Source organism: Malassezia sympodialis, genomic scaffold (assembly GCF_000349305.1).
Source record: "Malassezia sympodialis ATCC 42132 genomic scaffold, msy_sf_16, whole genome shotgun sequence".
In the NCBI taxonomy this organism is placed as follows: Eukaryota; Fungi; Basidiomycota; class Malasseziomycetes; order Malasseziales; family Malasseziaceae; genus Malassezia; species Malassezia sympodialis.
This window is the reverse complement of record NW_017387814.1, coordinates 129,527-156,823: the sequence shown is the minus strand read 5'-3', so window position 1 is coordinate 156,823 and position 27,297 is coordinate 129,527. Positions and strand designations below refer to the sequence as shown.

Sequence of the window (27,297 nt, the reverse complement as noted above, 5' to 3'; positions counted from 1 at the left end):
GGCGGGCGGCGCGGCGGCCGCGGGCGCCGAGCCGGTGGACGACCCTGCGCGGCCGCATGCGCTCCCTGCGCACCTGCAGGGCGCGCAGGAGGCGCCGGCGGACACGGAGCGCCGGTGCCGCGAGCTCATGACGCGCTCCAAGGTCATGCTCTTTATGAAGGGCCAGCCCAACATGCCGCGCTGCGGCTTCAGCCAGAAGACGGTGGCGCTTCTGCGCGAACAGCACGTCGACTTTGATTTCTACGACATCCTCTCGGACGAACATGTGCGCCAGACCCTCAAGGTGCTCAACGACTGGCCGACGTTCCCCCAGATCATCGTCCATGGCGAGCTCATCGGCGGCCTCGACATCCTCAAGGAGATGATCGCCTCGGGCGAGTTCCAGGCCCTCGTAGGCGCCGCGGCCCCGTAGTCTAGATCACGTGATACAAACGTCGCGCGCGCGCGCGTCGGTGTATGTTGCCGCATGGCGCCGCCGACCGCGAGTGCGCCGGGGCCTGCGGGCGCGCCGGCGGACCAGAACTACACGTCGTTCCCGGCGGTCAAGACGGACGAGCTGCTCTCTGTGCTGCACGAGATGAACCTCGCGGTGACCGCGGAGGACGTCGCCAAGCCGCAGGGGGCCATGGCGCAGAAGGTCTACATGGCCTTTCTCGATACGCTCGCCGGGACCATGCCTGAGATGCTGGAGCGGCAGCGCGACGAGATCTGCGCGAACACAGAGCATCGCGAGCTGTTCGAGGACGGCGTAGCGTGGCTGCTCTTCTTCCGCGAAGTGTACGTGCGGCACACTGACGCAGGCGCACGATGATGGAGGCGGCCACGGTGACCGACTTTCAGCTGCAGGACCTGACGCGGCCGACGGCGAAGCGCTTCAAGCGGCACATGTCCGCACTCGTCAACTTTTTCCGCTTCCGCTCCGACCGGCTCGCCGAGTTTGACGAGCTGGTCCTGGAGACCGAGGCGCTGGAGAACCAGCGCATGGAGCTCGAGGAGGGCCTCGCGCGCGACAAGCAGGCGATTGAGAGTGTGCTGGCGCAGCGCCGCGCGGACGAGCCGCGCGTCCAGCAGCTGCGCGACGAGAACCTTGCGCACTCGGACCGCCTGCTCCAGATGAAGAAGGAGCAGGGCCGTCTGCTCGCGGAGGTCGACGCGCTCAAGGGCGACAAGGCCGAGGCCGTCCAGAGGCAGACGGACATCCAGTACCAGCTGCAGATCGTCGCGGCCGAGCTCGCGAAGCTGCAGTCGCGGCTCGCCACGGAGCCGGCGGACATTCGGCGGGACGTGGACGACATGCAGGCGCAGCTGCAGAGCGAGCGCGCGTCGCTGGGCGAGAGCGAGCGCAAGGCGCGCGAGCTCGGTGCGAAGGTCGACGTGCTGCAGCAGCTGGACGCGGATGTCGCCGCGGCCATCGCGGCCATGGAGCAGGTCGCCGCGGACATGGAGCGCACAGCGGCCGAGGCGCGGGCGCTGGAGGAGACGCGTGCGCAGCTGGCGACCTACACACATGAGCGGCCGACGCTCGCGCACCGCCTCGAGGTGCTCGACCGGCAGGTGAAGCTGGCTACCGAGCGCCTCGAGCGTGCGCGGCGGCAGCTGGAGGAGAAGCGCACGGAGCGGCAGGCGCAGATGGACGCGCTTACGGCGCGCCTCGCCGAGGTATCGAAGCTGCGCAAGGAGCGCCACGCGCTCGCGGATATCAAGAACCAGGAGGCGACGAGCGTCGAGCGCGAGCTGGAGAGCGTGCTACAGGAGCACGAGGCGCACCGTGCGCGCATGCAGCTCGACAAGGAGGCGCTGTGCCGCACGGCCAAGGCATACATGGACACATTGGTACGGACGTGGTCGGCGGCTACATAGGGCGCACCACGGCGCCGTCCTCCGTGACCTCGAGGAACTTGGTGTCGCACTCGATGTGCTCCTTCGCGAACTCGGCACAGAGGGTGTCGGCGATCTGCGGCAGGTTGTCCGTCGCGAGCGCGAGGATCGTGGGGCCCGCGCCCGACAGGCAGATGCCCAGCAGGCCGGGGTGCGTCGCCGGCGTCACCGACGCGAGCAGGCGCGGCAGGCCGGGAATCAGGTGCTTCCGGTACGGCTGGTGCACGCGGTCCTGCATCGCCTGGAAGATCAGGTTCACGTCGGGCGGCGAGCGCGCGAGCGACGTCGTGAGCACGGCGAGGCGCTGCAGATTGAACACGAGGTCCTTTTTCGAGTACGAGTCGGGCAGCACGCGCCGCGCCTCGGCGGTGAGCACCTCAAAGTGCGGCACGATCGCAATGACCTTGATCTCCTTGGCCCACCCAAACTCGATGTAGTGGCCGATGCCGCGCGGCGGCACCGGCGGATCGTAGCCCCACGACTCGTTGCAGTTCTCGGGGTATTCAGGGAGGACCTCGCTCAGCGGCACCTGCGTGGTGGCGGCCGCCTCGCCGGTGAGCTCGAGCAGGTAGGAGCCGACAAAGCCGCCGATCAGCGCCGCCGCCACATTGTCGGGGTGGCGCTCGATCATCAGCGCATAGTCGAGCAGGCGGTCGCGGCTGATGTGCAGCTCGCCCAGCTCATTGCCGAGCAGCACGCCGGCAATAACGGCCGCGCCGGACGAGCCGAGGCCACGGCCAAACGGAATCTCGTTGTGCACGTGGATGCGCACGCCCGCCGGGAACGACTTGATCTCGTTCACGCGCAGCACATAGAGCGCCACCCGCGTGATCAGGTTGTGATACGGATTCAGCGGCGCATCCGCGGCGCCTTCGCCCGAATACGCGAGGACCGGCTCCTTGTGCGCAGCACTCGGGTCGATCGTCACATCGAGCGTCAGGTACAGCGACAGCGACAGGCCCACGACGTCAAAGCCAGGGCCAATGTTCGCAGACGTGCACGGCACTTGCACTTGGAACGCACGAGTCATGGCCGCCGTAAAAAACGTCGGCGCCCGTGGAGCCGCGCCCCACGTGGCTCCACCCACGACCATGGCCCACCGCAGCGGCGACTGGCCGCCCGCGCTACGGTACGTGCCCGTCCTAACCCCAGCGAGCTGGCCAGCCATGCCTTTGGCGCATGCACCGACGCGAATCGCGCGGCGGTGAGCAACGAGCTCAAGGCTCTCATCTTCCAGGCCGTGCAGGACGGCTCCCTGCACACCAAGGACTGGCGCCGCGTGCGCCTGGCGAGCCTCGAGCCCAAGGGCAAGCGCCGCGCGCACGACCGGCAGACCGTCTCGTCTCCGCTGGGCAACGTGCGCGAGGAAGCGGCGCGCCGCGAGAAGCGCCAGCGGCGCTTCGAGGCCGAGCAGGCCGCGTTCGAGCGCGAGCAGGCGGCGGACATGCACTCGGCGCTCGCGTCGACCAGCTTGGCCGGGCGCCTGCTCGGCCCCGCGGCGCCGACGCCGCCGCGCTCGCGCGGCGCGACGCCCGACCCCAACGTCGTCGACTGGGACGAGTACACGGTCGTGGGCACGTCGACGAAGCTCGAGAAGCCGTACCTGCGCCTCACATCCGCGCCGGACCCCAAGACGGTGCGCCCGCTCGCGACGCTGCGCGAGACGCTCGCGCTGCTCAAGCGCAGGTGGGCGCAGGACGGGAACTACGCGTACATCTGCGACCAGTTCAAGAGCATGCGGCAGGACCTGACCGTCCAGCGCATCAAGAACGAGTTCACCGTGCAGGTCTACGAGACGCACGCGCGCATCGCCCTCGACCGCGGCGACCTCGGCGAGTACAACCAGTGCCAGTCGCAGCTGCGCTCGCTCTACGCCCTCGGCCTCCCCGGCGCGGTGCACGAGTTCCTCGCGTACCGCATCCTGTACCTGCTGCACACGCGGCACCAGCGCGACGTACACGCACTCATGGCCGAAATGTCGCAGGACGACAAGGCGGCACCGGCCGTGCGCCATGCCCTGCAGGTGCGCGCGGCCTTGCGCGCCGGGAACTACGCGGCGTTCTTCCAGCTGTACCACGCCGCGCCCAACATGAACGCGCGCGTCATGGACCACTTTGTCGATCGCGAGCGCGTGCACGCCCTTCTGATCCTCGCACGCACGATGCGCCCGTCGTGCGCGCTCGCCTTCGTCGCCAGGCAGCTCGGCTGGGACACGGCCACGGGCGCCCACGACTTTCTCCAGTCGATGGGCGCCGCGGTCTACGTAGGCTCCGCCCCCCTCGACGAGGCCCAGTGGGACACCAAGAACGCCCAGGAGGCGCTCACGCACGCCGCCGACAGGTTCCGCAAGGTCGACGTACGTATGCCGCCGACTCACGCCAGATCAAGGGCCAGCTCTCGTAGATACCCGCGCTCCTCCACTCTCCATGCTCGAGGCACNGCGCCCGCCGCCTGCGGCGCACGGGCCGCGGCCCCCTAGCGCAGGGCCGCCGGAGGCGGCGCCTGCTGCAGCGCGCGCGCCATCGCCGCCCAGTCCGCGTCGCCACGTGGGGTGACGTGCGTCTCGGCGACCTCGTACACATGCACGCGGCCGTCGACGCCGCCGGTCGCGAGCCGCTGCGCGACGGCGGCGCCGTGCTCCGGCAGTGTCCCGCGCCTGTCCCATGCGACGCGGTTGAGCGCGCGCGCGGACGGCGTCGACAGGGTGAGCAGCGGGCGATCGAGGCTGTGGCCGACGTGGTACACGTCGAGCTGGCCGCTGGCGTCGACCTGTGCAAACACGGCGGGGTGCTGCGGGTGCCAGCGCGCATCCATCACGTAGTCGTGCTGGTTCTCGAAGCGCACGAGCGGCGCTATGGCCGACCATGTCGGCGTGCTCGTGCTGGCGCGGAAGGCGAGTGGATTCGTCCGCTGGCTCGTGGCGATGCGTGGGTTCGCGTGCGGGTAGTGGTAGGCGCCCGACGGCGGCGACGGCGATGGCGCCGCGTCCATGCGCCACAGCGCAGACGTCCAGTCCATGCTCGTCGTCAGGAACAGGCCCGAGAGCCCGTGCGGCGCCGCCTCGCCGCGCGCCTGCGCGGGATGGCACTCGAGCCGCGTCACGGGCGCGCTGTGGCCCACATAGACGCGCGAGGTGTCGAGGCCTGCCTGCACGCCCGCGCGGTCAAAGCGCTGGGCCCCAAACAGGTTGCCTTCCTCGGTCGCCACGAGGAAGCGCGACGTGTCGCGCGGCGCGACGTCGAGCGACGTCACGCACACCTCGGCGCGGCGCGGATGCAGCGGGTTCGTCAGCACGAGGCTTTCCTGGGGCCGCGCGAGCATGTCGAGCGACCATGTGCATACGACGCCATCCATCGACGCACTCACCAGCTGGTGCGCGTGCGCGGACCCGATCATGCGCAGGCTGTACACCGGCGCTGCGTGCGTCGTGCTGCCGTGCGCTGCGAACGCCAGCGGCGTGCGCTGCACCGGCACGTCGCGGTGCCGCGTGTCCCACAGGAGCACCTGCCCACTGTACGTGCCGCCGGCGATCAGGTGCGGGTGGAACGGCGACGCCAGCACCGACACCACGTCGGACGGCGCGCTAAACACAAACTCGGGGCGCTCCCGCACATGCATGTTCCACACCGCCACCAGTCCGTCGTGGTCGCCGTCCTGCGCGAGCACGCGCTTCCGGTTGTACGCGGCGACGACGAGCTCGGGGTGCTTCGCGGACCAGTCCAGGTCGGTCACGGAGCGCGTCGCCAGCCACGTATCGTTGTGGAACGTGCACACGAGCTGGATCGACGCTGGCGCGGCCTCGTCGCGGTCCGCCGGCACATGGGTATAGTCCGTCAGCACGTCATACGGCTCGTCCAGGATCCGCTCCATAATCATCGACTTGGTCTGCACGAACTCGGTAAAGTCGTCGGACACAGGCGCGGCCGCCTGCACAGCGGGCGCGCGCGGCTCGTCCGGCGGGAGAGCCGGGCGCTCGGCGCTCGGCGCCTCGTCCTCGCTCGGGCACGGCTCGGGCGCGGCCGGCTCGGGCGCAGGATCCGTCTGCACCTCTTTCGAGTAGAGGATGCGCTCGGGCGGCGGCGCAGCAGCGCCGGCCTGGGCGGGCCCGGCGCCTGCCTGAGCGGGCTCGGCGCCTGCCTGGGCGGGCTCAGCGTCTGCCTGAGCCCGCTCAGCGGCCTCGGCGTGCGGCGCAGGCGCAGGCGGGCCCTCGGCAAGTGCCTCGGTCGGTGCGGCGGGCGGCGGGGGTGCCTCCGCATCGGTCTCGGGCCGCGGCGCCTCGTCCTTCGGCGGCAGCAGCGACGCCAGCAGCTCGTCGACGGACTGCGTGGCGCCCGGCGCCCCCGCCGACGTCGGCGTGACCTGCGCCGCGCCCGCCTGCATCTTGCGCGTGCGCTCCTCGCGCGCGCGCCGCAGCTCAGCGAGCTTCGCGCGCTTCGCCTCGATCTCCGCGCGGCGCGCTGACATGGTCGTGGACGAGGCGCGGCGCGCCTCACGTGCCTCCACCGCGCGCCTCGCCGGTGGCCATTGACGATGACGCTGCGGGAAGCGACGCTGGAGCGCCTGACGAACGAGACGAACATCCGCGTGTACCTATCGCTGGATGTGGACCCTGTGAATGCGCCGCAGCGCATCTCTGTCGAGACGGGTATTGGCTTTCTGGACCACGTACGTGGGGCGTGCGCGCCGGCTTACTGCAGATGCTGCACACGCTCGCCAAGCACGGCGGCCTGTCGCTGGAGCTGAAGTGCGAGGGCGACTTGTGGATTGACGACCACCACACGGCCGAGGACTGTGCGCTGGCGCTGGGCGCCGCCTTCAAGCAGGCGCTCGGCCCGATCCGCGGCGTGCGGCGCTTCGGGACGGGCCATGCGCCGCTGGACGAGTCGCTGGCGCGCGCGGTGGTCGATCTGTCGTCGCGGCCGTACTGCCACACGTCGCTGCAGCTGACGCGCGAGAAGATCGGCGAGCTGAGCTGCGAGATGATCCCCCACGTCTTCCACAGCTTCGCGACGGAGGCGGGCGTGACGCTGCATGTGGATGTGCTGCATGGCAGCAACGACCACCACAAGGCCGAGTCGGCCTTCAAGGCGACGGCCCTCGCGCTCAAGGAGGCCATCACACGCACCGGCATGAACGATGTGCCGAGCACCAAGGGTACGTGTCCACGTCTGACCCAGGCGTCCTGTAACTACATAGCCTTACACCTTGCGCTGCCCAGCGCCGACCACGCCGCCTCCCCGCAGGTAGTGCGGCGGCTCGTATACGCGCGCGGCCGGCGCCTCCTCGGACCGCTCGCGCGCGACGCCCAGGCCGCCGAGCGCAAAGCCCGTCAGCACGATGCCGCCCAGCACATAGGCGCCCGAGCGCTCCTGCGCGTTCAGCGGGCGGCGCGACGACGGGCGCGCGTGCGACGGCGACGACCGCACCGACTCGTCCACGGGCAGCGCCCGGGCGTAGTCGCTCACGAGGCTCGAGAGCGTGCCCTGCGCGGACGCCTGCAGCGCGCTCGCACGCTCGCTCAGGGCGCGGTGCACGCTCGTCGGGAGCACGTCCTCGGCCATCTCCAGCAGCGCATTCTTGCGCGGCGCCGGCGCATTCTCGCGCTCCGACACCGAGAGGCTCGCATTGTGCGACAGGTCGGGCTCGTGGCCCATCGCATGCACGCGCGGTACGTGCGGCACATGCCAGTCCGGCTTGAACGAGTCGCTAAAGTCGCGCGTCGGCGCCTCGAACATGCGGATGCTCGGGATGTACTGCGGCGCCGGCTTGGGCGCCTCTTCAAACGGCAAGACCACCTGGAACGTGTTCTCTGCCTGGGGCGCCGCGTCGACCGGGCGGCCCGGCGCGCTGCCGCCGCTGGGCTCGGGCGCGTCCGCGTTCGGCGACGAGGCACCGATGGCCCCATCCGCGCCGGTGTTGGGGCTGACGACGGTGCCGGCCTCCAGCGACGGAGACGGGTTCGACTCGGCGGCGGCGGCGGCGGCGTCCGCGCCGCGCCTCGCGCGCGGCTTGCGGGGGGCCTTGGGCGCGCCCGGCGAGGCGACCGCGAGCGTCGAGCCCGCGCGCTTCATGTCGCTCTGCTTCAGGCGCTGCACAAGCTCGGCCTTGCGGCCCGAGGTGGTGAGGCCGCGCTGGCGCAGGAGCGCGCGCAGCTCCACGACCTGCTTGCTCTCGTACCCGTCGGCCGTGAGCAGCACGGTCGACACGAGCGAGCGCGTGTGGATCGGAGGCACAGACTCCATCGCCGATGCATGTGCCCGCAGGCTTGGCGTGGACAGGACGTGCTTCACGCCCGGACGGCTCAGCGTGCGCAACATCTCGGTGGTGGCGGAGTCGTAAACACCGCGTGGGCCGTCACGCCACCGCGTCATCCTGACTAAGCGCCGCTCAGCCAACGTGCGCCGCGCCGCGCCGCTCGCCGCACGACGGCCGGCATGGGGCGTCCGAAGCAGGTGCTGCCGCCGAATGCGCCGGCGGACGAGACGCGCGACCTGCCGTGGGCGTACACGTCGTTCCACCCGCCGCCGTTCGTGAACGCAAAAAGTAGGTACCTGTGGCTCACGCAGATGTGTCGTCGTCGTATCTCAAGACCGAGGCACAGACGTGGGTCGCCCGCTCGGGGCGGCCGGGCAAGCGCGTGAAGCGCGACGATGAGGACGACGCGGAGAATGCGCCCGAGCCAGCGGACGACGCCGACGGCGACGACCCCGTCGCGCGGCGGCTCGTGGTGCACATCGGCTCCGACGCCGTGCGTGTCGGCCGCGCGACCGACCTGTACCCGACCGTCGTGCCGAATGTGCTGGCGCGGCGCATGGCCACAGAGACGCCGCCGAGCGCCTCGGCGCCTGCGCCCGAGTCGATGGACCCGCTGCTCGAGCCGCTGCGCGCCGAGCTGCGCATGATCATGCGCCAGTACAAGCTGCGCCCCGTGAGCAACGGGTGGCAGTCGGCGAACAGCTACAATGCGTCTGTGCAGCCCGAGCGCGTCGAAGAGCACAACGACGTATACGACGTCGGATTCCGCCCCGACGCGGACGTGCCGGCGGACCAGGCGGTCGTCGTGGGCGAGGCGGCCCTGCGCCTCGCCGCCCTCTCCGACGGGCGGCCGACCCGGTGGCGCCTGCACCGCCCCTGGGCGCGCGGCATGCTCAATGTGCAGGGCTACGCGGACACGTACGGCGATGCGTGCGTCGAGGTCCTGCTCAACGACGTGCAGCACATCCTCACGCACGCCCTCACAGCGCCGCCGAGCGACGCCGCCGGCGCGTCGCTCACGAGCGCAGGCCTGGGGATCCCCGCGAGGGAGCTCCCGCGCTACTCTGTGCTCCTACTTGTCCCCGACTCGTTCTCCCGCAGCGACGTGCGTGCGCTCGGCCATGTGCTGATGCGGCACATGGGCTTCGCCGCGCTGCATGTGCAGACCGAGGGCCTCTGCGCCACGTTTGGCGCGGGCCTCAGCGCAGCGTGCGTCGTGGACCTCGGCGCGACGAGCATCGGCATTGCGTGCGTCGAGGAGGGCCTCGTCCTCCCCGAGACGCGCGTGACGCTCTCGTACGGCGGGCGCGACATGTCCGCCTTTTTCCTCCAGGTGCTGCGTGGCTCGAGCTTCCCGTACCACGAGTGCGACCTCGCGGCGCGCGTCGCTGACGCGCAGCTGCTCGACCAGCTCAAGGAGCGCTTCGTCACGCTGCAGCCGAGCCAGGTCGGGCTCAATCTGTTCGACTTCCTCGTGCACCTGCCTGGCGCGGCGACACACAAGTACGCGCTGCGCCTGTACGACGAGCCGATCCTCGCTGGCCTGCTGCTCTTCCACCCGTCGGTCGTGCCGGACAAGCGCCTGCCGCGCCGCGCGCGCACGGCGCCTGCGGCCGACACAGTCGCGGGTGAGGAGCCGGAGCCGAACGCGGTGCTCACAGCCACGAACGCGTCGCTGGGCGGCGACGAGGCGGCGGAGCTGTCTGCGCACGCAGCCGTGGACGTGACGCCGACGCTCGCGATGCTGGGGTGCCTCGGCTCGCGCCTCCCCGACGCAGCTGCCGCGCATGTCGATCCTGCGCGCGGGGCGGCCGAGCCGGCGGCCGCCGCGAGTCCGGCGCCGGACGCGGGCGACGGATCGGCGCGCCCGTCGCCTGCGCCGGATGCCGCCAAGTCGGCGAAGGCCGCGCTCGCAGTGCCGCAGACGTCCGCGATGGCGACGCAGGCGGCCAAGTGTGCGGCGGCGGCCGCGGCGGCCGCATCGCAGGGGCTCGATGTCGTGTCGGAGGCGGCGTGCACGCCGCTGGACCGCGCGGTGTTCCACAGCCTGCTGGCGTCGACGGGCACGCGCGAGGGCGCGCTGGGCCCCGGCTGCGAGGAGCGGCTGCGGCGGCTGGCGAACAACATTGTGTGCACGGGCGGCGCGGCGCGCATCGCGGGCCTGAGCGAGGCGCTGGAGGCGCGCGTGTCGATGCTGCTCGCCGAGCACTACACGCCAGCGGACAGTGCAAAGGCGCCGGCGGTGCGTGTGCCGGCGCACTTTGTGGCGCCGGAGGCGGTGGTGATCCCGCCGCCGCGCAACCTGGATCCTGCGTCGCTCGCGTGGAAGGGGCTCGCGGTGCTTGCGCACCTCGACACGATGCAGGAGCTGTGGGTCCAGGCGGCCGACTGGGACACGTTTGGGTACCGCGCCCTGAAGGAAAAGTCGCTGTTTTTGTAGCTGAGTTGAATCTATTCACATGCTGCAGCTGGTCCGTTGAGGGTATCCGATAGCCGCGCCTAGGCCTGGAACGGCACAAAGATGGCGTCGGCCTGCTTAAAGTCGTTGTGCACGAGGTTCACGAGGAAGTACGTGTCGAAGATGTGCGAGAGCAGCTGGTGCGTGCGCGAGTCGGGCTCGTACAGACCGGCCCAGCGGCGGCCGAGCTCGAACGCCTCGTCCTTCCACGCGAGGAACGAGATCGACTCGACGATCGTCGGCTGCATGATCTCGCAGTGGGGGAAGCAGCCCCAGGTCACCGCGTTCGGCGCGTCCGACGTGGTGTTGGTGCGCATGTCGCCGTGCGCGTTCACGGCGTGGTACGTGATCTGGGGGTGCGCCTCGATGCGGTGCAGGAGCTCGTCGAGCTGCGCGGGCGCGACGAAGAACTCGAGGTACGCCTTCTGGTACACGTAGCCGTCCTTGGGGCCCCAGCCGTGCACCGGGTCGTCGCTGCGCGCGCCGTCGACGGGCGGCTGCGAGTTGATCGTGAGGAAGCCGCGCTCGTTCAGCCGCATGAGCTGCGCGCCAATCTTGCTCGTCTCCTTCGCGATCGGCGTCTCGCTCCACGGCAGCGCCGCGAGCTCGCCTGCGCAGAAGCGCACAAACAGGCGCTGCAGGTCCTCGAGCGTCTCCGGCGCGCCCCACAGCGCCAGCGCCTCGTCCTTCTGGAGGCGCGGGTGCATGCCGTACGCGTCCACGTCGCCGTACGCCGGCGAGCGCGCATCGCCCCAGCGGCCGTTGGGGAACTCGTCCCAGCCGTCGGTGCGGCTCACGTAGCTCTTCGCGCGGTTCGCCCAGAAGATCGGGCGGATGCGCTCGTCGCGGCGCTTCGGCGTCAGGCTCGGCTTCCACGGCAGGGGGTTCAGCTGCTGCACGCTCGGCGTCAGCTGCAGGTACTCGAGCAGCATGCGGCTCCCGCGCTCCAGGTTCATCGTGTAGATGTGCAGGCCGTGGATGTCCAGGTCAGGGTGCTCGAGGATCTTGCGGCACATGTCGCCGACGAGGCGCGTGCCGACGAGGCGCACCTGCTCGTCGTCCTCCTTCACGGGGTCGAGCGCCGCGTGGAAGTGCGGCGGCACGTGCGCGCGGAAGCGCGCGACGGCGCGCGAGAAGCCGCCGTAGTTCTGGATCGGCATCACGCCCGGCACGATCGGCACGGTGATGCCCGCGGCACGCACGCGGCGGACCCAGTCGACGAACGTGTCGAGGTCGTAGAACATCTGCGTAAAGATAAAGTCGGAGCCGCAGTCGATCTTCTGCTTCAGGTACTCCATCTCCTTCTCGGGGCCCTCGGTCGCCTCGGGGTGGCCCTCCGGGAAGCCGGCCACCGCGATCGTAAAGTAGTCGCCGTAGTTCGCGCGGATGTACGACACCAGCTCGTGGCAGTGCGCGAACCCAGCCGCATGCGGCTCCCACTCGCTCCCGCACGCGGGCGGGTCGCCGCGCAGCGCTAGAATATTGCGGCACCCAAAGTCCTTCGCCTCGCGCAGCGCCACGTCAATCTTGCTCCGCGGCATGTTCGTGCACGTCAGGTGCATGCACGTCTCGAGACCAAAGTACGCCTGCACCGTCTTGACGAGCTGCGTCGTCAGGTCCGACGTGCGCCCGCCTGCATTCCACGTAATGTCCACAAACTCAGGCCCGAGCTTGCCCATGCGCTCGATGCGGTCGAGCAGGTTCGACATGCCCTGCGGCGTGCGCGGCGGGAAGTACTCAAAGCTCCACCATGTGCGCCCCTCCGCCTTCGCCTTGGCCAGCTTCGCAGTGACTGGGTCAGCAGCACGCACGTACTCTTGCAGCTCTCGTCCCCGGCCATCGTCGGTCCAGTGCCAGCCCGGCGCACCACGCGCGCACCGATCTTCGCGCCCGACCTCCACGTGTCCCACTCGGCCGACCACGACCACCATGGTGGCCCCCGCGCCGCGCGCGACGCTGCAGCAGGCGCTCGTGCAGGCGCTGCTCTCGCGACGCATCGTGCCGCGCGCCGAGCTGGTGCGGCTGTACACGGAGCTGTGTGGTGCGCTCGAAGGTACGTGCGCTGGGCTGACGCAGTGCCGCCGGACCTCGATGACGATCTCGCGGCGCTCCAGCCGCGTGTCGCGGCGGTCGGCCTCGATGTGCGGACGTGCCACGACCCCGTGTCTGCAGCGCCGTTCGTCGTGCTGACGAATGCAAAGGCCGATGCGCTGGCCGAGCTCGCGACGCCGCACTCGCCCGCCGAGCTACAGTACATCAAGGCCCTCGTCGACGCCGTGGTGCACGCGCCTGACTACCGCTTCGCGGTGCCGTCGACGCAGGCGCTCCAGATGGCCTCGCAGATGCAGCCGCCGATGACGAAGCAGGCCGCGAACGAGCTGCTGCGCAGCCTCGAGCACCGCGGGTGGCTCGTCCTCTCGCGCCGCACCGGCGCCTACGCGCTCTCGCTGCGCGCGCTCGTGGAGCTCGACACCTACTTGCGCAACGAGATGGACGGGGGCGTGCTCGAATGCATGGTGTGCTACACGATCGTGACTGTCGGCGCGGTGTGCCGCACGCACGGCTGCCGCGGCGCCGTGCACACGTCGTGCGCGGACGCCTACCGTGCGGGGCACACTACGTGCGCACAGTGCGCGCAGCCGTGGGATCCGCGGCCCGTGGGGGAGGCTGCAGCGGGGGCGGACTAGCCCTACAGATTCGCGCGCTCCCGGACGACCCGGTCGATCCACTCCGCGACATACGCCACGTTGCCGGGGTTCAGGCCGGCCATGCTGATGCGGCCGGTCTTGACGAGGTAGATGTGGCCCTCCGTCACGAGGCGGTGGCACTGCTCCTCGTCGATGCCCAGGAACGAGAACATGCCCGTCTGCTCGACGATGTGGTTCCACGTGCCGGGCGTCTTCAGGCGCTGCGTCAGCTGCTCGAAGAGCGCGTGGCGCATCGAGATGATGCGCTGCGACATGGTCTGGATGTTGCGGTTCCACTCGGCACGCAGCTCGGGCTCCGTGAGAATCTTGTGGACGATGCGCGCGCCGTACACGGGGTCCGTGCTCATCTCGCTGCGGGTGATCAGGTTCAGCTGGCTGCTGACGGCCTGGGCCTGCTCCGGCGAGCCCGTGAGCACATGCAGCGCACCGATGCGCTCGCCGTACAGGCCGGCGTTCTTCGCAAAGCTCTGGCACACCAGCATCGCAATGTCGCCACGCGACTCGAACAGGCGCACCGCAAAGGCATCCTTCGCGGGGTCGCCGGACGCAAAGCCCTGGTACGCCGAGTCAAAGAAGGCAAACAGGCGCTTCTTCGCAAACACCTCCGCGATATCGCGCCACTGCGACTCGGTCGGGTCCACGCCCGTGGGGTTGTGCGCACACGCGTGCAGCAAGACGACCGAGCCGTCAGGCATGTCGCGCAGCGCGCCCATCATCCTGTCAAAGGCGAGCGAGCGCGTCGGCGCATCATAGTACGGGAAGAGGGCCGGCGTCACGCCCGCCGCTTTGAAGATCGCAAAGTGGTTCGGCCACGACGGGTCCGTCACGTAGATCTTCTTCTCGCCGTTGGGGAACGGGTAAAAGTGGTGCAGGAACATGGCACCGAGGTGGTTCGCGCCCGTGCCGCTGATCGTCTGGTTCACCACGAGCCGGCCCTCCTTGATCGACGCCGCGTCCTCGCCAAACAGCAGACGACACGCCGCCGCGTTGAACGGCGGGAAGCCCGAGATCGGCTGGTACTCGTGGTTCGCCTGCGGGTCCTTGATCAGCTGCTCCTTGGCCTACGGGTGAGCACTCGCGTACGTACCTGCTGCACGGCCGGCAGAATCCACGGCTTGCCGTGCTCGTCGCGGTACGCTCCAATACCCAGGTTCACCTTTTTCTCGTTCGGGTCCTTTGCGTACATGTCCGAGAGCGCCAGGATCCTACATGTAAGGGGCTTGTACGTACGCATCAGGCGGTCCCGGCTTGATATGGCTCCACAGCTCAGTCGTCGACATGGAGAATCGTAGCAGCCGCCGGCGACCGGCCCCTGCCGTACCACCGGCCTATCTATCACGTGCGCCATGAGCGCTGGGGCCACACACACGCCAAGGTATCAGAGCAGGTTCTATGGGCCCGTACATAGAGCGTGGGGTATCAGTGCACGAGGCCACGCGTGCCCGACGTGCGCTCGCTCTCTAGCTTGTTTTTGTTCGCCGTGAATGCGGCATGGCGGATCTGCTCCTGGTTGATGCACTTGTGCGCTTCCGGCAGGCGGTGCTTGCCGCAGAACAGGAGCGAGCAGTGCGGGCACTGGCCAACAAGCTGGATCGCCGCGTCGCGGCACGCCCCTTCCGTGCCGGCGCCATGCTGGCACCGCTTCTTCGCACCACCGCGCAGACGCAGGACAAGGTGCAGCGTGCTCTCCTTCTGGATATTGTAGTCACTCAGGGTACGTCCATCCTCCAGTTGCTTGCCCGCAAAGATCAGGCGCTGCTGGTCCGGCGGAATGCCCTCCTTGTCCTGGATCTTCGTCTTGACTGCGTCGTTAGCGTCGTATCACACACCATGCTCGATCGAGTCGCTGCTCTCACACTCCAGCGTAATTGTTTTCCCTGTAAGTGTCTTTACGAAAATCTGCATGGCCTAGGTACTTGGAGCGATCAAGCTAACGGAAAACAACCGCCACCGTCTCGACCGCCGATTTTATCCCTACCACATGTGGAGGTGGCGCAAGCTTGCCAAGGCCACGCAAGCGGTGATCGAGCCGCCTCATGCATCTGGCCTCCACGCATGGGGCCCCCGCCGCTTCGGCGCCAGGTGCGCCTCGGGCATCCCTGCCCAGGCATCGGGCCCCACCTCATCTACGGCCTCCTTCGCAGCGCGCCATGCCTCGAGGTTCTTGGCGCACATGTCGCGGTGGAGCCGCACGAGGTCGAGCATGAGCTGCCGAAAGTCGGCGACTTTGAGCCGCTGGAACCGGTCCAGCGACGCTTGGATCGTGCGGTTGCAGAAATCCAGGTCCTTTGCAGTCAGATCCATCGCCTCCTGTAGCAGGATTGTCTCTTCGCGCAAACGAGAGATAGAGCTCTGGCGCGTGCTGTCCGAGTTCATGTCCATCATTTGCGCTAGCGAGTCGCTGAGCGAGCCGAGGAATCCCCGCCGGGCCGGGGACGGGGCCGGCGCCGGCGCCGGCGCCGACGCGTCCGCCCGCGCGGCCGGCTGCGGCTTGGGCGCAGGCGCCGGTGGCTCTGGCTCGGCAGCCGCGGGCGGCTCCTCCTCGTCCTCCTCGTCCTCGGCCGCCCGGCCGTACACGGACACGGTGGGCGCCGCGGCCCGGACAGGCGTGGCGCGCGGCACGAGGCCGTGTCCTCCATTCTCGAGCGCCTGCATCAGGCGCGCCGAGTTGGCTTCGATGCGCTCCAGCTCGTGGAGACGACGGCGCTTGTCTTCCAACATCTCCTGCGCTAGCTCAAACTGCTGGTGCTTGAGATGGCGCCACCTGATGATCCGCTGCAGAATCGATGCGTACTGGGTATACTCGTACAGCGGCTCGGCGATTTGCGCTTCCCAGCCGGCAAGCATCTCGGTGAGAGAGAGGTAGTTTGTATCGGCGGCCTGGCCCGTTCGCTCGAACGCCGTGGCCAGCGCACGGTGGTGTTCCGCCACACTCTGCGCATTCAAGAGCGCGCCCATGTCCGCCATGTCGGCGGCGATATCGTACCAGCGACGCATAAGCCGCCGGTTCGCAGGCTCCATGGTATGGCCCATGTGCGTTTGGAAGCGGTCCGTAAAGGCCTCGGATTCCTGGAACCGCTTGTGGGGCGCCGCCAACTTGCCGGGGTGCAGCGGCAGCGGCAGCACCGAGTAGCACACCGGTGCATCTGGGTCCGCGGGGTTCTGCGGCGGCGCCGCCAGGTTGTTCTTGGGCAGCGTAGAGAGCGGCGGGAGCCGCGTAATTTCATGCCAGGTGTAGCGCGCGTCCAGGAATCGGCGAAACACGACATCGATACGCAGCACAGGGTGCGTGTCAATGCGCCGCAGGAACCGCTCGAGCATGCGCTTTCGCCTCGCCAGCAGCGCCGGGTCCGACTTGGCACGCCCCTGCTTCGTGGCATAGTCCACAAGGGTGTGCTTGGACGGGAGCGGCGGGAGGATCAGCGTCGGGTGCAGCTCAACAAGCGCCTCGCGCAGCGCTTCAAAGTCCGAGTACCGCCGCTTGGACTCGTGCCCAGGCGACACAATCACATACACAATGTACGACGTCTTGGAGAACTCCGACGAGGAGATCGCATCCACAATGCGGATCGGACTCGACTCGTCGGCGGGCGTGAGGGCCCCATGCGGCGCACTTCCATGCACGGCCGATTCGTCGTTTTCGTTCAGTGTAAGCGTCGTTGCCATGGACTTTACGCCTGAAGCCGACCCAGGCTCCGTCATCGCAGCGGGCTGAGCGCCACGCCACGCGCCCGGCGAGTCTAGCTGGGCCTAGCAGGCCCCGGCTGTCACCTCCACAATGACCCACCATGACCCAGCAGGGCCAGGCAGCCGGCCGCCTGCCACCGAGAGCGCGCCGCCGGGCGGGCCGGGTGCGCCTGTTGACCTGGGTGCTGCGGCCAAAATAGACTCGACCTTGGCCGAGTGCGATGCGCTGTGCGAGGAGATGGACACCTCGCTGAACACGGCGTTCTTGGGACGCATTGACGCGAGCCGCGCCCCGGCCGCGGACGAGCCACTCGAGGCGCTGCTGGCCACGCTTCGGGAAGAGGCCAGGGAGCGGGGTGCTACGATGGACGAGCTCCGCGCGCAGGCGCGGCAGCTCGAGGCGCTCGTCCACGAGCGGCAAGACGAGCTGGACCAGTACGAGCATGCCGCGCTGCGCAGGCACCCAGCGCATGTCGACGTCCATGAGGGGCTGAGCCCCCTGCTGAACGAGCCTGCCTTCCGCGCGTGCCTGGAGACGCCCAAGCCGAGCCTATCGTAACGCAGCGGCCGCCTATGATGACTTTTGCGCCAGTTCCACGGCCACCTTGACCGATGCCAGCAGAGCTGACAGCTGCACGCGCTCGGACGCATTCGTGCTCAGACGGTACTCGATCGTCGCCATCTGGTCGAGCAGGTACGCCCGCGCGTTCGCTGGGAGCTCGAGCGACATGACCAGCGCATGCATGCCGGTGAGCAGATCGGCGAGAGCGGTGCCCTTGTCGACCTTGAGGGACTGGATCGCTGGAGTGAGTGGGCGCCACGTACTCTGGTAGGCTGTGGTGAACTCCTGCTGCAGCATGGCGTGGAACGCCGTCTCCAAGTCCTTGGGATGCGGATGGCCCGTGCAGTTGTACACACTGTCCTCGTCGATGATGTCGTTGGCGGCGTGGCACGCCTGCAGGATATTGAGGGCACGCCGCATATCGCCTTGGCACAGCTGGAGGATCGCCTGCTTCGCTGCGGGCTCGACATGGCACCTGGGTCAGCATGGGCCACGCACTTTTCTGCGGCAATCACGCTATCGATGCGCCGCTCGACCTGCGCGGCGCCCAGCGGCGCAAAGCGGAAGCGCGTGCACCGACTCTGTATCGCAGGGATGATCTTGTTCACGTAGTTGCAGATGATACAGAACCGCACATTCCGCGTATACTGCTCCATAACTGCGTTAGTCGCAAGGACGCACTTCGTCGCAGCGCAGCCTGGGCGGCCTGCGTCATGGCGTCAGCCTCATCGAGAATGATCAGCTTGAACGTGTCCTCGTGCATGCTGAACATGTTGCGCGTGCTGGCAAACGCCTTGATCTGACCGCGCACCACGTCGATACCGCGGTCGTCCGACGCGTTCAGCTCTAGCACATGATTGCGGTACGACTTTCCATACAGCCGCGCGGCCAGCGCCATAATGGTAGACGTTTTTCCCGTGCCAGGCGGCCCATAGAACAGCAGGTGCGGCAGCTGGTTCGCCTCGACGAACTTTTCCACTGCGGTCAGCCGGACAACGTACGTGTGGCCGTAATGTGCTGGTGCGCCAAAATCTCGTCCAGCGAGCTCGGTCGGTACTTTTCCACCCTTCCATCAGCCTCCTAACACGCACCATGGCAGCAAGTCCGCCGTCGCCGTCGCCGTCTCGGCCATCTTGCCCTTGCCCTGGGCGTCCATCGCAGGCCCCGTCCGCGGCGCGCGCGTCAGGCCCGATACTCACCCGATCGCACGTGCCGCGTCGAGCGCAACACCTGTCGGTTGGCGTGCGACGTTGTGGATGCCAGACGGTCGCCCCACCGAGCTCGCGCTTGTCCACGCGGTCGATACCGCGCCAGATGCAGCGGCGCTCACCGCGTCCCTAGAGGCCCTGGAGGCGTCTTGGGCCAAGGACGGCGCCGTGCACGACATGGATGTAGCGCTGATGGCCCTGCACCCCCACATCGCGAGCCCCCACGCGGGTGTGCGCGACGCTGCGCTGCAGGCGCTCGAGACGATGCTGGCCAACGCCTCGTTTACCGCGCTCAATATGCTCACGCTCGTGCGCACATGCGTGCCGGCCGCGCTTGCGCGCCTGCACGACGCGCCCCGGGCCGAGACACTCCTGCGCCACATGGCTCGAATCGTGTACAGCGAGCGCGCGGAGGCCCTGCCTGTGCGGGAGAACGACGCGCCACACACAGTCTTTGAGCGCCTCGTGCGCGATCACGGCCTCGCGGCCACGTCGCCGCATGTCCGCATGCAGGTGCTCCGCCTCCTGCCCCTCCTGCAGCAGGACGGCGCGCGACTGCCCGTACGCATGTACCTGACGGAGCTCGCCGACAACCTGCAGCATGCCGACGCACACGTGCGCGAGGCCGCCAAGGCCGCGATCCTCGCCCTCCTGCACGACGCGCCGCCCGCGCTCAAGTCCGAGTTGCGCGACGAGCTCAGTGTGCGCGACGTGCACCGTGGCGTGCTCGACGAGATCACGCACGGACTGGGCGGCGCCAAGGCGCCGTTGCCCGACGAGCTCACGGCGATTGCCGATGACGTCAAGCCCGTGTACGTCCTCTCACGCTACGACGTGGACCATGCGTTCCAGCAGGCCGCGCAGGCATTCGAGGGCAAGGAGACCGAGCTCAACTGGCAGCCGCGCGAGAAGGCCGTCGTGGCGATGCGCGGCATGATCCGTGCCGGCGTGCCCCCTGAGCTCGTCGCGCCCTTCCTCGCGCATGTGCGGCAGGTCCAGGATGGCCTCCTGAAGACGGTACGTGCGACCGACTGACCCAGCTCGCGAGCCTGCGCACGACGCTCTCGATGCATACCATTGCGCTCATCCGCCAGCTGGCACTGACCTACGGCACACACATGGAGCCAACGACCATCGACGCATTCCTCACGGCGCTCCTGCGCATGGCCGGCACTACCAAAAAGATGGTCGCGACGGCCAGCCAGGTTGGCGCGTCGACCATCCTGGCGTGTGTCCCGATGCGGCACGCGTACTGGCACATGCTCCAGGCGGGCCTCCAGGACAAGAGCGCCGCGACCCGTGTGCACATGTGCAAGCACATCCAGGTCGTCCTCAGCGTGCATGCGCCGCCTGCGCTCGAGCACCACGGCGGCCGCGAGGCAGCAGCCCACTGCCTCACCAAGGCCCTGTGTGATCCTCACGCGGAGGTCCGCACAGCCGCGCGCGAGACCTTCCACACATTCTACACGGTATGGAAAGAAGACGGCGAGCACCTCCTTCTGGGCCTCCCCGCGCCCACGCGGAAGCAGGTCGCGGCCAGTCTCGAGCAGGGGCCCGGGCCTTCGCCTCGACGGACCCCGTCGCGCGCGGGCCCGTCGCGCGCGATCCTCGCGGCGAAGCGCGCAGCACTCGCTCAGAGCCCCATGCGCGAGCCGCGGCGCATGCCCCGCGAATCCGTGTGGCACCCGAGCCTCGTGGATGGGCCCGATGCGTCGACCGACCTGCTGGGGCCCGACAGCCCCTGGCGCGAGAACGACGCGGACGCCGCCGACCGACTAGACAGCATGGCGAGCCCCGACGCGCGCGACCCTTCTACACCCGTGCGCCATGCGCACGTAGACGCGGCGACGCCGTCCGAGGCGACGCCCGTGGCGCCGCATGACACCCCGGCGGAGGGCCCGTCGCCGGGCGCAGCGACGCCGACGGCCTCGCCGGCCCTAGCGAGGACGCCCGCATCGGCGCTGCCACGCCGTGTCTCCCGGCCACCCACGTCCGCCGGCCCCGCGCGGCCCGGCGCCTCGCCGGAGGCCGGAGCGAGTGCAGGGCCCGCGTCCGCGCCGGCCGTTCCGTCGTCGTCGTTCGCGTTCCGTGCGCCATGGCAGCCAAGCGCGGCGCCGCCCGTGCGAAAGAGCGGAGTGGCCCCGACTGCGCTACCACAGACCGCCGCATCGTGGTTCCTAACGCGGTACGAGCGGTGCATGCAGAGCGTCGGCGCCGAGGTGCCAACCTGGGACGAGGCCCTGGCGCATGCCACGCCGCTACGCGTGCTGCAGGCGGTGGCACAGGCCCTCGACACACCACCGAGCGTAGACCAGGTGCATGCGGCGCTGGGAGCGGTCGCGCCGTGCTTGCCCGACGGGGCCGTGGCCGAGGCTGAGACCGAGGTGTGGTTCTGGGCCCTGCTGGTCCTGTACCGTCTTGCGCCGCACGTGCGTGGTACGCCCGAGGAAGGCGCGTGGCTCACGCACATGCTGCGGGCCGTGCACGCCGACGCCGCCCACAGCACGCTGGCGATGGGCGCGGGGCGCGCTATGGTCGATGCGTGGCTCGAGCAGAACACCGACGCGCTCTCGGCGTGCGAGGGCCTCTTGCATGCGCTTGGCGCGCCGGAAGCGCAGGAGGCCGCGCGCCTCGCGCTCGCGCTCTACGCGATGGAGCAGCTCGTGCCCCGCATGCCGATGGCAGAGCCGGGCGCGGAGCTGCGTGCCATGGTGCCGTTGGTCCACACGGGCCTGCGGCACAGCAGCACGCCCGTGCGGCGCGCGAGTGTCGCTGTGCTCGTGCAGGTGCATGTCCGCTGGGCCGAGGTGCAGGGCCCCGAGGCACTGGCGCACAGCGATACAGCGCTGTTCGCCTCGCTCACGCCGAGCGAGGAGCGGCTGGTGCAGTACTACCTGCCGCGCGCCGCTGTCACACCGGCATCACATGCAGCGGAGCCGGCCGCCCCATAGGTTTACTCATCCATCCGTGGCGCAGCCAGAGCGGCCGCCGCCCCTCTTTTGCACGGGCACCTTCCTGGACGCGGCTGGTTCACGACGCAGCCTGGAGTTGATGGAGAGGCGTCCTGTAGCATCTGAAGCCCAGATACCAGAGCCCGCTGATCGCACTGCTGAGTCTAGCAGTGCTTGTCCTACCAGGTCGCCCACACGTGCCAAGACACGAGCGGGCCTCAAGCGCCACAGCACGACGCGCGAAGGCACTAGCAAGCGAGGACGCCGCCGCGACCGCTCATCCACAGCCATGTCGTCGCCGAAAGACCACGCCCGGTGCAAGAACGTTAGCCGCGAGTCGCCGCCCGACGACGAGGAGGAGGCCGAGGAGTGGCTCGACGACGAGGAGCTGGACGCCGACGAGGCTGCGATGCTCGACGACGACTTCGACACGGACGCGCTCCATGGCCACCTCGGCCTCAACCTACAGAGTCTGCACTCCCTGCTCGGCGGCGCCTCGCGCCCCTTCCAGGACAAGCTGCGCCAGCTCCGCGCCGCGGCGCATGAGCCGGCCATGCGCCTCGTGGCGCTCCAGGAGCTCGCGGACGCCCTGAGTGTCGCGACAGAAGACGTATTCATGGGCGCATTTCCCCTCGATGCACTCGTGCGTGAGCTCCTGTGGACGCTCGGCGGGCCGGAGCCCGAGGGCCACACCCTCTCGGACATGGACGGCGACGAGCTGGCGGCCGCACTCGCGGCCAGCGGCGATGACGGCGAGGCGCAGATGTACGCCTGCCGCTCCCTTGCCTATATGATCGAGGCCCTGCCCGAGTCGTCGAACTGCATGGTGCGCCGCGGTGTGGTGCCGCTCCTCGTCCAGAAGCTGCGCGAAATCACCTTTATCGATCTGGCCGAGCAGGTCCAGCAGACCCTAGAAAAGCTCGCCGCGACGCACCCCACAGTCGTCGTGCGCGAAGGCGGCATGCTCGCGGCCGTGCAGTACCTGGACTTTTTCAGCATCTATGTGCAGCGCACGGCCCTGCATACCGTCGCGCAATGTGCGCGCCGCGTCGCGCCCGGCGCCATGACGGAGCGCGTCGTGGAAATCGCGCCGATCCTCGCGCAAGTCCTCACGTACTCGGACGGGCGCATCGTCGAGTCGGCATGCCGCTCCGTGTGCTCCATCACCGAGGCGTTCCTCGATGACAAGGCGCTCGTGCCGCTCCTTACCCCCTGGGTCGCTCCGCTGTGTGCACTGCTCGCCCGCGGCGTGGGCCGCGACACGAATGCGCTGCCCCTGCTGCCCGGCCCGCTGATCGCTGATGTACTCCAGGTCCTGGCACGCGCTGCGCACACTCATACGCAGGTGGCAGAGGCATTGTACGAGCATGGCATCCTGGACACCATGTACGTGCTGCTCACCGGCGCGCTCCCTGAGCAGGGCTCCGTCCCACAGCCGGCAGTGCTCCAGCAGCTCGCACATCGCCTGCCTGCCGAAATTGACGCGGCGCTAGGCCTCCTGGTCGACCTGCTGCCCCCCCTGCCGTGCGATGGCCTCTTTGATGCGCGTCTGTACGGCGAGAAGGCCTACCTCCAGAAAAAGCGACGCGCCGAGCGCGCAGGGTGCTCGATCGGCGAGCTAGACGACGCACTTGACGACACACCCGCGCGTCGGCTCAGTGCCTCGGCGATGCGGCAGCAGCGCGAAACAGAGGCGCGCGCCGAAGCACAACGCGCATGGCCGGCGTTCTTTGAGCGCTACGCCACGCTCCTGCTGCCCGTATTCCTGGTCGTGTACACGGCCAGTGTCTCACTCGAGGTGCGCAAGGCCGTCCTGCAGGCCATGCTGCGCGCACTGTGGTACGCGGATCTTGCGACTCTGGCGCCCGCGCTCGTGCAGCTGCCCCTGGCTAGCTTCTACACGGGCATTCTCTCGACGCACGACAACCCCGCGTGCGTGGAGGCGGCGCTGCAGGGCATCGAGCTCTTGCTCACGCGGCAGCCGTACCAGGTACACTTTTTGCGCCACGGCACCCTACAGCAGGTGCAGCGCCTCGCCGAGGCGGATACGCCGAATTTCCGCGCCAAACTGCTGTGGGCGCGCATGTGTGCTGCGCCAGAGGACGCGGCAATGGCACGAGCGCGCGAAACAGCCACGACACTCGCGCGTCTCGCCGCACAACTCAAAAACGGCGACGATACCGTCGAGGCGCTTACGAGGCTGGGTGAGCTGCTGCCCTCGCTCACGAGCTTCGAGCTGGAATGTGCACAGCTCATCGATACGCTGTATGACTTTGGCACGCACAGCGATGGGCCTGTGGGCGTCGATGCGCGGCGCACGCAGCTGCGCGAGCGCCTCCAGCCAGGCGCCGAGGCCCTTCTGACGGCCTTGCACGCGAGCCTGACGCGCGCCGAGACGCTGGCAGTCGAGAGTGCCGGCGGTAGCTCGTCGGTGACGCAGCAGCGGCGCGTGCGCCTCGTGGCAGGCGGGGAGAGCGCGGAGCGTGTGCCCCGCAACTACCGCGACATGGTGCTCTCCATCCATGCGATTGTCGCGGTGCGCACGCTGCATGACTTTCTCCAGCCAAAACTCGAGCTGCTGATGGGCACTCTGCGTGCCTCGGACCTCTCGAGCACGTTGGCGGCTCTCACTGGCCAGGCAGACGACGAGGCACCCTCGAGCTACGCGAGCGCTGCCCAGTCGTCCAAGAACGCGTGGCATTTGGCGTTCGAGCTGGATGGCGAGGCCATGCCCCTGGATGCGACGCTCTATCAGTGTCTGCACGCGCATTCGGCGCAGGACAAGGAGGCGCTGCCCGTGATTACCTACACGATGGTGCCAGGACAGATCCCCGCGCCTGCGCCGCCCGCCAAGACGCCGCCGCTCCCGCGCGCCCCTGGATATGAAGTGACGTTGCCGCCCAGCCTGCCGGCCGATGCGCCGTCCGCTCCCACCCTGCGGCTGATGGGCTTGCTGCATGATCTGTGGGAGGACGTGGTGCCCGCCGCCAGTTTTGTCAATACCAAACTCACCGCAAAACTGGCGCAGCAGCTGCAGGAGCCGCTCGTCCTGGCGAGCCAGTGTCTGCCGTTGTGGGCTAGGGAACTGCCGCGCACACACTCGTTCCTCTTTCCGCTGGAGACGCGCTGGAAGTACCTGCAGCTCACATCACTGGGCTACGCCCGGCTGCTGGGCCAGTGGAACAAGACCGGGGCCGACGAAACGCTGGCCGCCCTTGCTCAGCTGCCGCGCCAAAAGGTGCGCATTGCGCGCTCGACACTGCTGGCCTCGGCCGTCAAAGTGCTGAACTTGTATGCCAACGCGCAGACGGTTCTGGAGGTCGAGTACTTTGACGAAGTCGGCTCGGGCCTGGGGCCTACGCTCGAGTTCTACGCCCTGGTCTCGCACGAGCTGCAGCGGACCGAGCTGGGCCTGTGGCGCCACGACTCGGCCGCCCAAAGCGAGTATGTGCAAGCACCAGCGCTCTTCCCCGCGCCGGCCAGCAGCGACGCGACCGAGCGCGTGCGCACGCTCTTCCGGGCCCTGGGCCAGCTGATTGCCAAGGCGCTCCTGGATGGGCGCATTGTGGATGTCCCCTTCCACCCCTTGTTCTGGCGCGCCGTCCTTCGTCGTCGCGTCCCACGCACGCTCTCGACGCTGCGCCAGGTGGATGCGAGCTTGGCCCAGTCACTCGAGGCAATGGAGCGGATGAGCGCCGACGAGGTCGAAGCGCTCCACCTCGAGGGCACGCTCCCAGGCACGGACCTCGTGCTCCCCGGCTGGCGGGCCGACGAGCCTGTCACCCAGAGCCGTGTGCACGAGTATGTGCAGGCCATCGTTGACATGTGCCTAGCCGACGGCATTGCTCAGCAGCTCGACGCCTTCCGTGACGGCTTTGATGCGGTCCTGCCACTAGAGGTCCTCGACGTGTTCCAGTCCAAGGAGCTGGCCACGCTCTTTGGTCAGAGCCAAGAAGACTGGGACCTGGCGACGCTGCAGCGCACCGTCGTTGCGGACCACGGCTTTACGAGTGAAAGCGCGCACTTCCAGGACCTGCTCGGCATCCTCGCGGCCTTCTCCTTGGAGGAGCGGCGCACGTTCCTGCAGTGGCTCACTGGCGCCCCGCGACTCCCAGTGGGCGGCTTTGCCGCACTGCAGCCGCCTCTCACGGTGGTGCGCCGCCAGCATGAGCCGCCCCTGCAGCCCAACGACTATTTGCCAAGTGTCATGACGTGCGTGAATTATCTCAAGCTGCCTTGCTACTCGGATCGTGAGACTATGAAGGCACGTCTTCACACGGCCATGTACGAGGGCCTCACAAGCTTCCATCTATCCTAGGCCACCGGCACCGGGATCACTCGTCGCCCGACCGCCACAAGTAGCACATCGTACGCACCTATCCGGTGGGCCACCCAGTCCATACTCGATGCTCCATAGGCGCACGGCAGCGTGCCTTGACCTTGGCATCCTGTGCCGTCCAGCTGCACGGGCCCGCCGTGCACAGGCGTTTGAGAATGCACATGGACAGGACGTGGGCTCGTAGGGAAAGCCGAGTCCACCACATACACAGCTGCCGAGTCACTCGTCAGCCGGCTGTTGGCGACAGGAAAGCCCGTCCGCGAGAGCACTTGGCTCGGGACCGCGCTTGTATACACGGCAAAGAGACGCGAATTCGTCGCACAGAAGCGCAGGCCACCCGCCTCCTGAGCACTGGCGCCGCCACCGTGCAGAGTACCCGCGGCCACCGTCATAGCCGTGCTCTCGCTCACATTCCACACGCACCATCGGGCGCCCAGTAGCGCCCCAACAATGTCGCTATCCTGAGACTGCCAGGCGCCCGCGCCTTGCGCCTCTGTGAGCTGGGACGTGTGTGCACCCAGCGCCGATGGCTCATAAAAGGTTGCCGTCGTGTGCAGCTCCTCGCCCGAAGCAAGCCAGTCGATCATGCGGCCTACACCGCTGCTTTCCAGCGTAAATAGCAGCTTGGGCACGCGCCGATGGAAACCAACACTTAGCACCGAGCTGTCCAGGTACAGCAGTTTGCACGAGGCGGCCCCGTCGGCTTCAGCGGCGTCCTCCGGCTCTAGATTCCACACCTGCACCACGCCTGACGCTGTGCCTGCCACCACATAAGATTCGTAGCCGGAAGCAGGACACCACGCCAGGTCGTTGATACGTGCGTGGGTGTCGCCCAGTTTGCGCTGCGTCGAGATACCCTCGGGACCATACGCTTCAAGAAGGCGCAGTTCCATAAGATCTGTAGCCACAACAATGTCCAAGCGCCACTCCTTCTCTTCCTCGTCGGTATCGTAGGTGGTGCTCGGGCTCCATGCGGCACTCTGCACACGGCTTCCCACAAAAAAGGACGTCACAGGCTTCAACGTCAACGCCGGCGGTTCCTGCTGGCCCCGGATCTCGAACACCTGGAGAGACATGCCAGTGGCTGCGTGAGCTGAACGTCGACATACCCATCAAGACGAGATTCTTGGCTAGAGGCGATGTACAGCATCGCACCAGGGTAATGGGCTCAGCTAGCTCGACAGCGGGCTGCCAGGGCCCGTTGCGAGCCTGCAGGGGAACAGCCATGTTGGTGAGCGGGGTGGAGGAAGA

General features: G+C 68.5%; 16 protein-coding genes across 16 annotated transcripts in view; 8 read left to right on the top strand and 8 right to left on the bottom strand.

Annotated features, from left to right (window-relative positions):
- Nucleotides 1-412, top strand: part of MSY001_2979 (uncharacterized protein) — a gene marked incomplete at both ends in the record, with an annotated part of 1,069 nt that extends 657 nt beyond the window's left edge. The window contains one exon of the mRNA XM_018884862.1: nt 32-412. Within this exon, the coding sequence (XP_018741480.1) occupies nt 32-412 (381 nt within the window). The remainder of the gene's footprint in view (nt 1-31) is intronic.
- Nucleotides 413-466: 54 nt separating this feature from the next.
- On the top strand, nt 467-1,860 carry MSY001_2978 (uncharacterized protein; the record flags this gene model as incomplete). The annotated part of the gene is made up of 2 exons (XM_018884861.1): nt 467-777; nt 801-1,860. The coding sequence occupies 2 exons, from the start codon at nt 467-469 to the stop codon at nt 1,858-1,860; spliced, it is 1,371 nt and encodes a 456-aa protein (XP_018741479.1).
- Nucleotides 1,861-2,076: 216 nt separating this feature from the next.
- On the bottom strand, nt 2,077-2,908 carry MSY001_2977 (uncharacterized protein; the record flags this gene model as incomplete). Its single annotated transcript, XM_018884860.1, has 2 exons — nt 2,077-2,095; nt 2,163-2,908. 2 exons carry the CDS (start codon nt 2,906-2,908, stop codon nt 2,077-2,079), a joined length of 765 nt encoding a protein of 254 aa, XP_018741478.1.
- A 61-nt stretch (nt 2,909-2,969) lies between these two features.
- Nucleotides 2,970-4,281, top strand: MSY001_2976 (uncharacterized protein; the record flags this gene model as incomplete). The annotated part of the gene is made up of 3 exons (XM_018884859.1): nt 2,970-3,007; nt 3,031-4,234; nt 4,261-4,281. The coding sequence occupies 3 exons, from the start codon at nt 2,970-2,972 to the stop codon at nt 4,279-4,281; spliced, it is 1,263 nt and encodes a 420-aa protein (XP_018741477.1).
- Nucleotides 4,282-4,353: 72 nt separating this feature from the next.
- On the bottom strand, nt 4,354-6,342 carry MSY001_2975 (uncharacterized protein; the record flags this gene model as incomplete). The annotated part of the gene is made up of 1 exon (XM_018884858.1): nt 4,354-6,342. The coding sequence occupies one exon, from the start codon at nt 6,340-6,342 to the stop codon at nt 4,354-4,356; it is 1,989 nt and encodes a 662-aa protein (XP_018741476.1).
- A 66-nt stretch (nt 6,343-6,408) lies between these two features.
- Nucleotides 6,409-7,011, top strand: MSY001_2974 (uncharacterized protein; the record flags this gene model as incomplete). The annotated part of the gene is made up of 3 exons (XM_018884857.1): nt 6,409-6,543; nt 6,576-6,952; nt 6,990-7,011. 3 exons carry the CDS (start codon nt 6,409-6,411, stop codon nt 7,009-7,011), a joined length of 534 nt encoding a protein of 177 aa, XP_018741475.1.
- A 65-nt stretch (nt 7,012-7,076) lies between these two features.
- MSY001_2973 (uncharacterized protein) lies at nt 7,077-8,195 on the bottom strand (the record flags this gene model as incomplete). Its single annotated transcript, XM_018884856.1, has 1 exon — nt 7,077-8,195. One exon carries the CDS (start codon nt 8,193-8,195, stop codon nt 7,077-7,079), a length of 1,119 nt encoding a protein of 372 aa, XP_018741474.1.
- Nucleotides 8,196-8,312: 117 nt separating this feature from the next.
- On the top strand, nt 8,313-10,573 carry MSY001_2972 (uncharacterized protein; the record flags this gene model as incomplete). Its single annotated transcript, XM_018884855.1, has 2 exons — nt 8,313-8,330; nt 8,426-10,573. The coding sequence occupies 2 exons, from the start codon at nt 8,313-8,315 to the stop codon at nt 10,571-10,573; spliced, it is 2,166 nt and encodes a 721-aa protein (XP_018741473.1).
- Nucleotides 10,574-10,632: 59 nt separating this feature from the next.
- Nucleotides 10,633-12,431, bottom strand: MSY001_2971 (uncharacterized protein; the record flags this gene model as incomplete). The annotated part of the gene is made up of 2 exons (XM_018884854.1): nt 10,633-12,383; nt 12,407-12,431. 2 exons carry the CDS (start codon nt 12,429-12,431, stop codon nt 10,633-10,635), a joined length of 1,776 nt encoding a protein of 591 aa, XP_018741472.1.
- Nucleotides 12,432-12,520: 89 nt separating this feature from the next.
- Nucleotides 12,521-13,278, top strand: MSY001_2970 (uncharacterized protein; the record flags this gene model as incomplete). The annotated part of the gene is made up of 2 exons (XM_018884852.1): nt 12,521-12,644; nt 12,668-13,278. 2 exons carry the CDS (start codon nt 12,521-12,523, stop codon nt 13,276-13,278), a joined length of 735 nt encoding a protein of 244 aa, XP_018741471.1.
- A 2-nt stretch (nt 13,279-13,280) lies between these two features.
- On the bottom strand, nt 13,281-14,485 carry MSY001_2969 (uncharacterized protein; the record flags this gene model as incomplete). The annotated part of the gene is made up of 2 exons (XM_018884851.1): nt 13,281-14,330; nt 14,387-14,485. The coding sequence occupies 2 exons, from the start codon at nt 14,483-14,485 to the stop codon at nt 13,281-13,283; spliced, it is 1,149 nt and encodes a 382-aa protein (XP_018741470.1).
- A 233-nt stretch (nt 14,486-14,718) lies between these two features.
- On the bottom strand, nt 14,719-15,204 carry MSY001_2968 (uncharacterized protein; the record flags this gene model as incomplete). The annotated part of the gene is made up of 2 exons (XM_018884850.1): nt 14,719-15,101; nt 15,129-15,204. 2 exons carry the CDS (start codon nt 15,202-15,204, stop codon nt 14,719-14,721), a joined length of 459 nt encoding a protein of 152 aa, XP_018741469.1.
- Nucleotides 15,205-15,333: 129 nt separating this feature from the next.
- On the bottom strand, nt 15,334-16,965 carry MSY001_2967 (uncharacterized protein; the record flags this gene model as incomplete). The annotated part of the gene is made up of 1 exon (XM_018884849.1): nt 15,334-16,965. One exon carries the CDS (start codon nt 16,963-16,965, stop codon nt 15,334-15,336), a length of 1,632 nt encoding a protein of 543 aa, XP_018741468.1.
- Nucleotides 16,966-17,557: 592 nt separating this feature from the next.
- MSY001_2966 (uncharacterized protein) lies at nt 17,558-18,446 on the bottom strand (the record flags this gene model as incomplete). Its single annotated transcript, XM_018884848.1, has 2 exons — nt 17,558-18,003; nt 18,230-18,446. The coding sequence occupies 2 exons, from the start codon at nt 18,444-18,446 to the stop codon at nt 17,558-17,560; spliced, it is 663 nt and encodes a 220-aa protein (XP_018741467.1).
- Nucleotides 18,447-18,933: 487 nt separating this feature from the next.
- Nucleotides 18,934-21,707, top strand: MSY001_2965 (uncharacterized protein; the record flags this gene model as incomplete). The annotated part of the gene is made up of 2 exons (XM_018884847.1): nt 18,934-19,773; nt 19,797-21,707. 2 exons carry the CDS (start codon nt 18,934-18,936, stop codon nt 21,705-21,707), a joined length of 2,751 nt encoding a protein of 916 aa, XP_018741466.1.
- Nucleotides 21,708-21,996: 289 nt separating this feature from the next.
- Nucleotides 21,997-26,025, top strand: MSY001_2964 (uncharacterized protein; the record flags this gene model as incomplete). The annotated part of the gene is made up of 2 exons (XM_018884846.1): nt 21,997-23,643; nt 23,698-26,025. The coding sequence occupies 2 exons, from the start codon at nt 21,997-21,999 to the stop codon at nt 26,023-26,025; spliced, it is 3,975 nt and encodes a 1,324-aa protein (XP_018741465.1).
- Between the last annotated feature and the right edge of the window lie 1,272 nt (nt 26,026-27,297).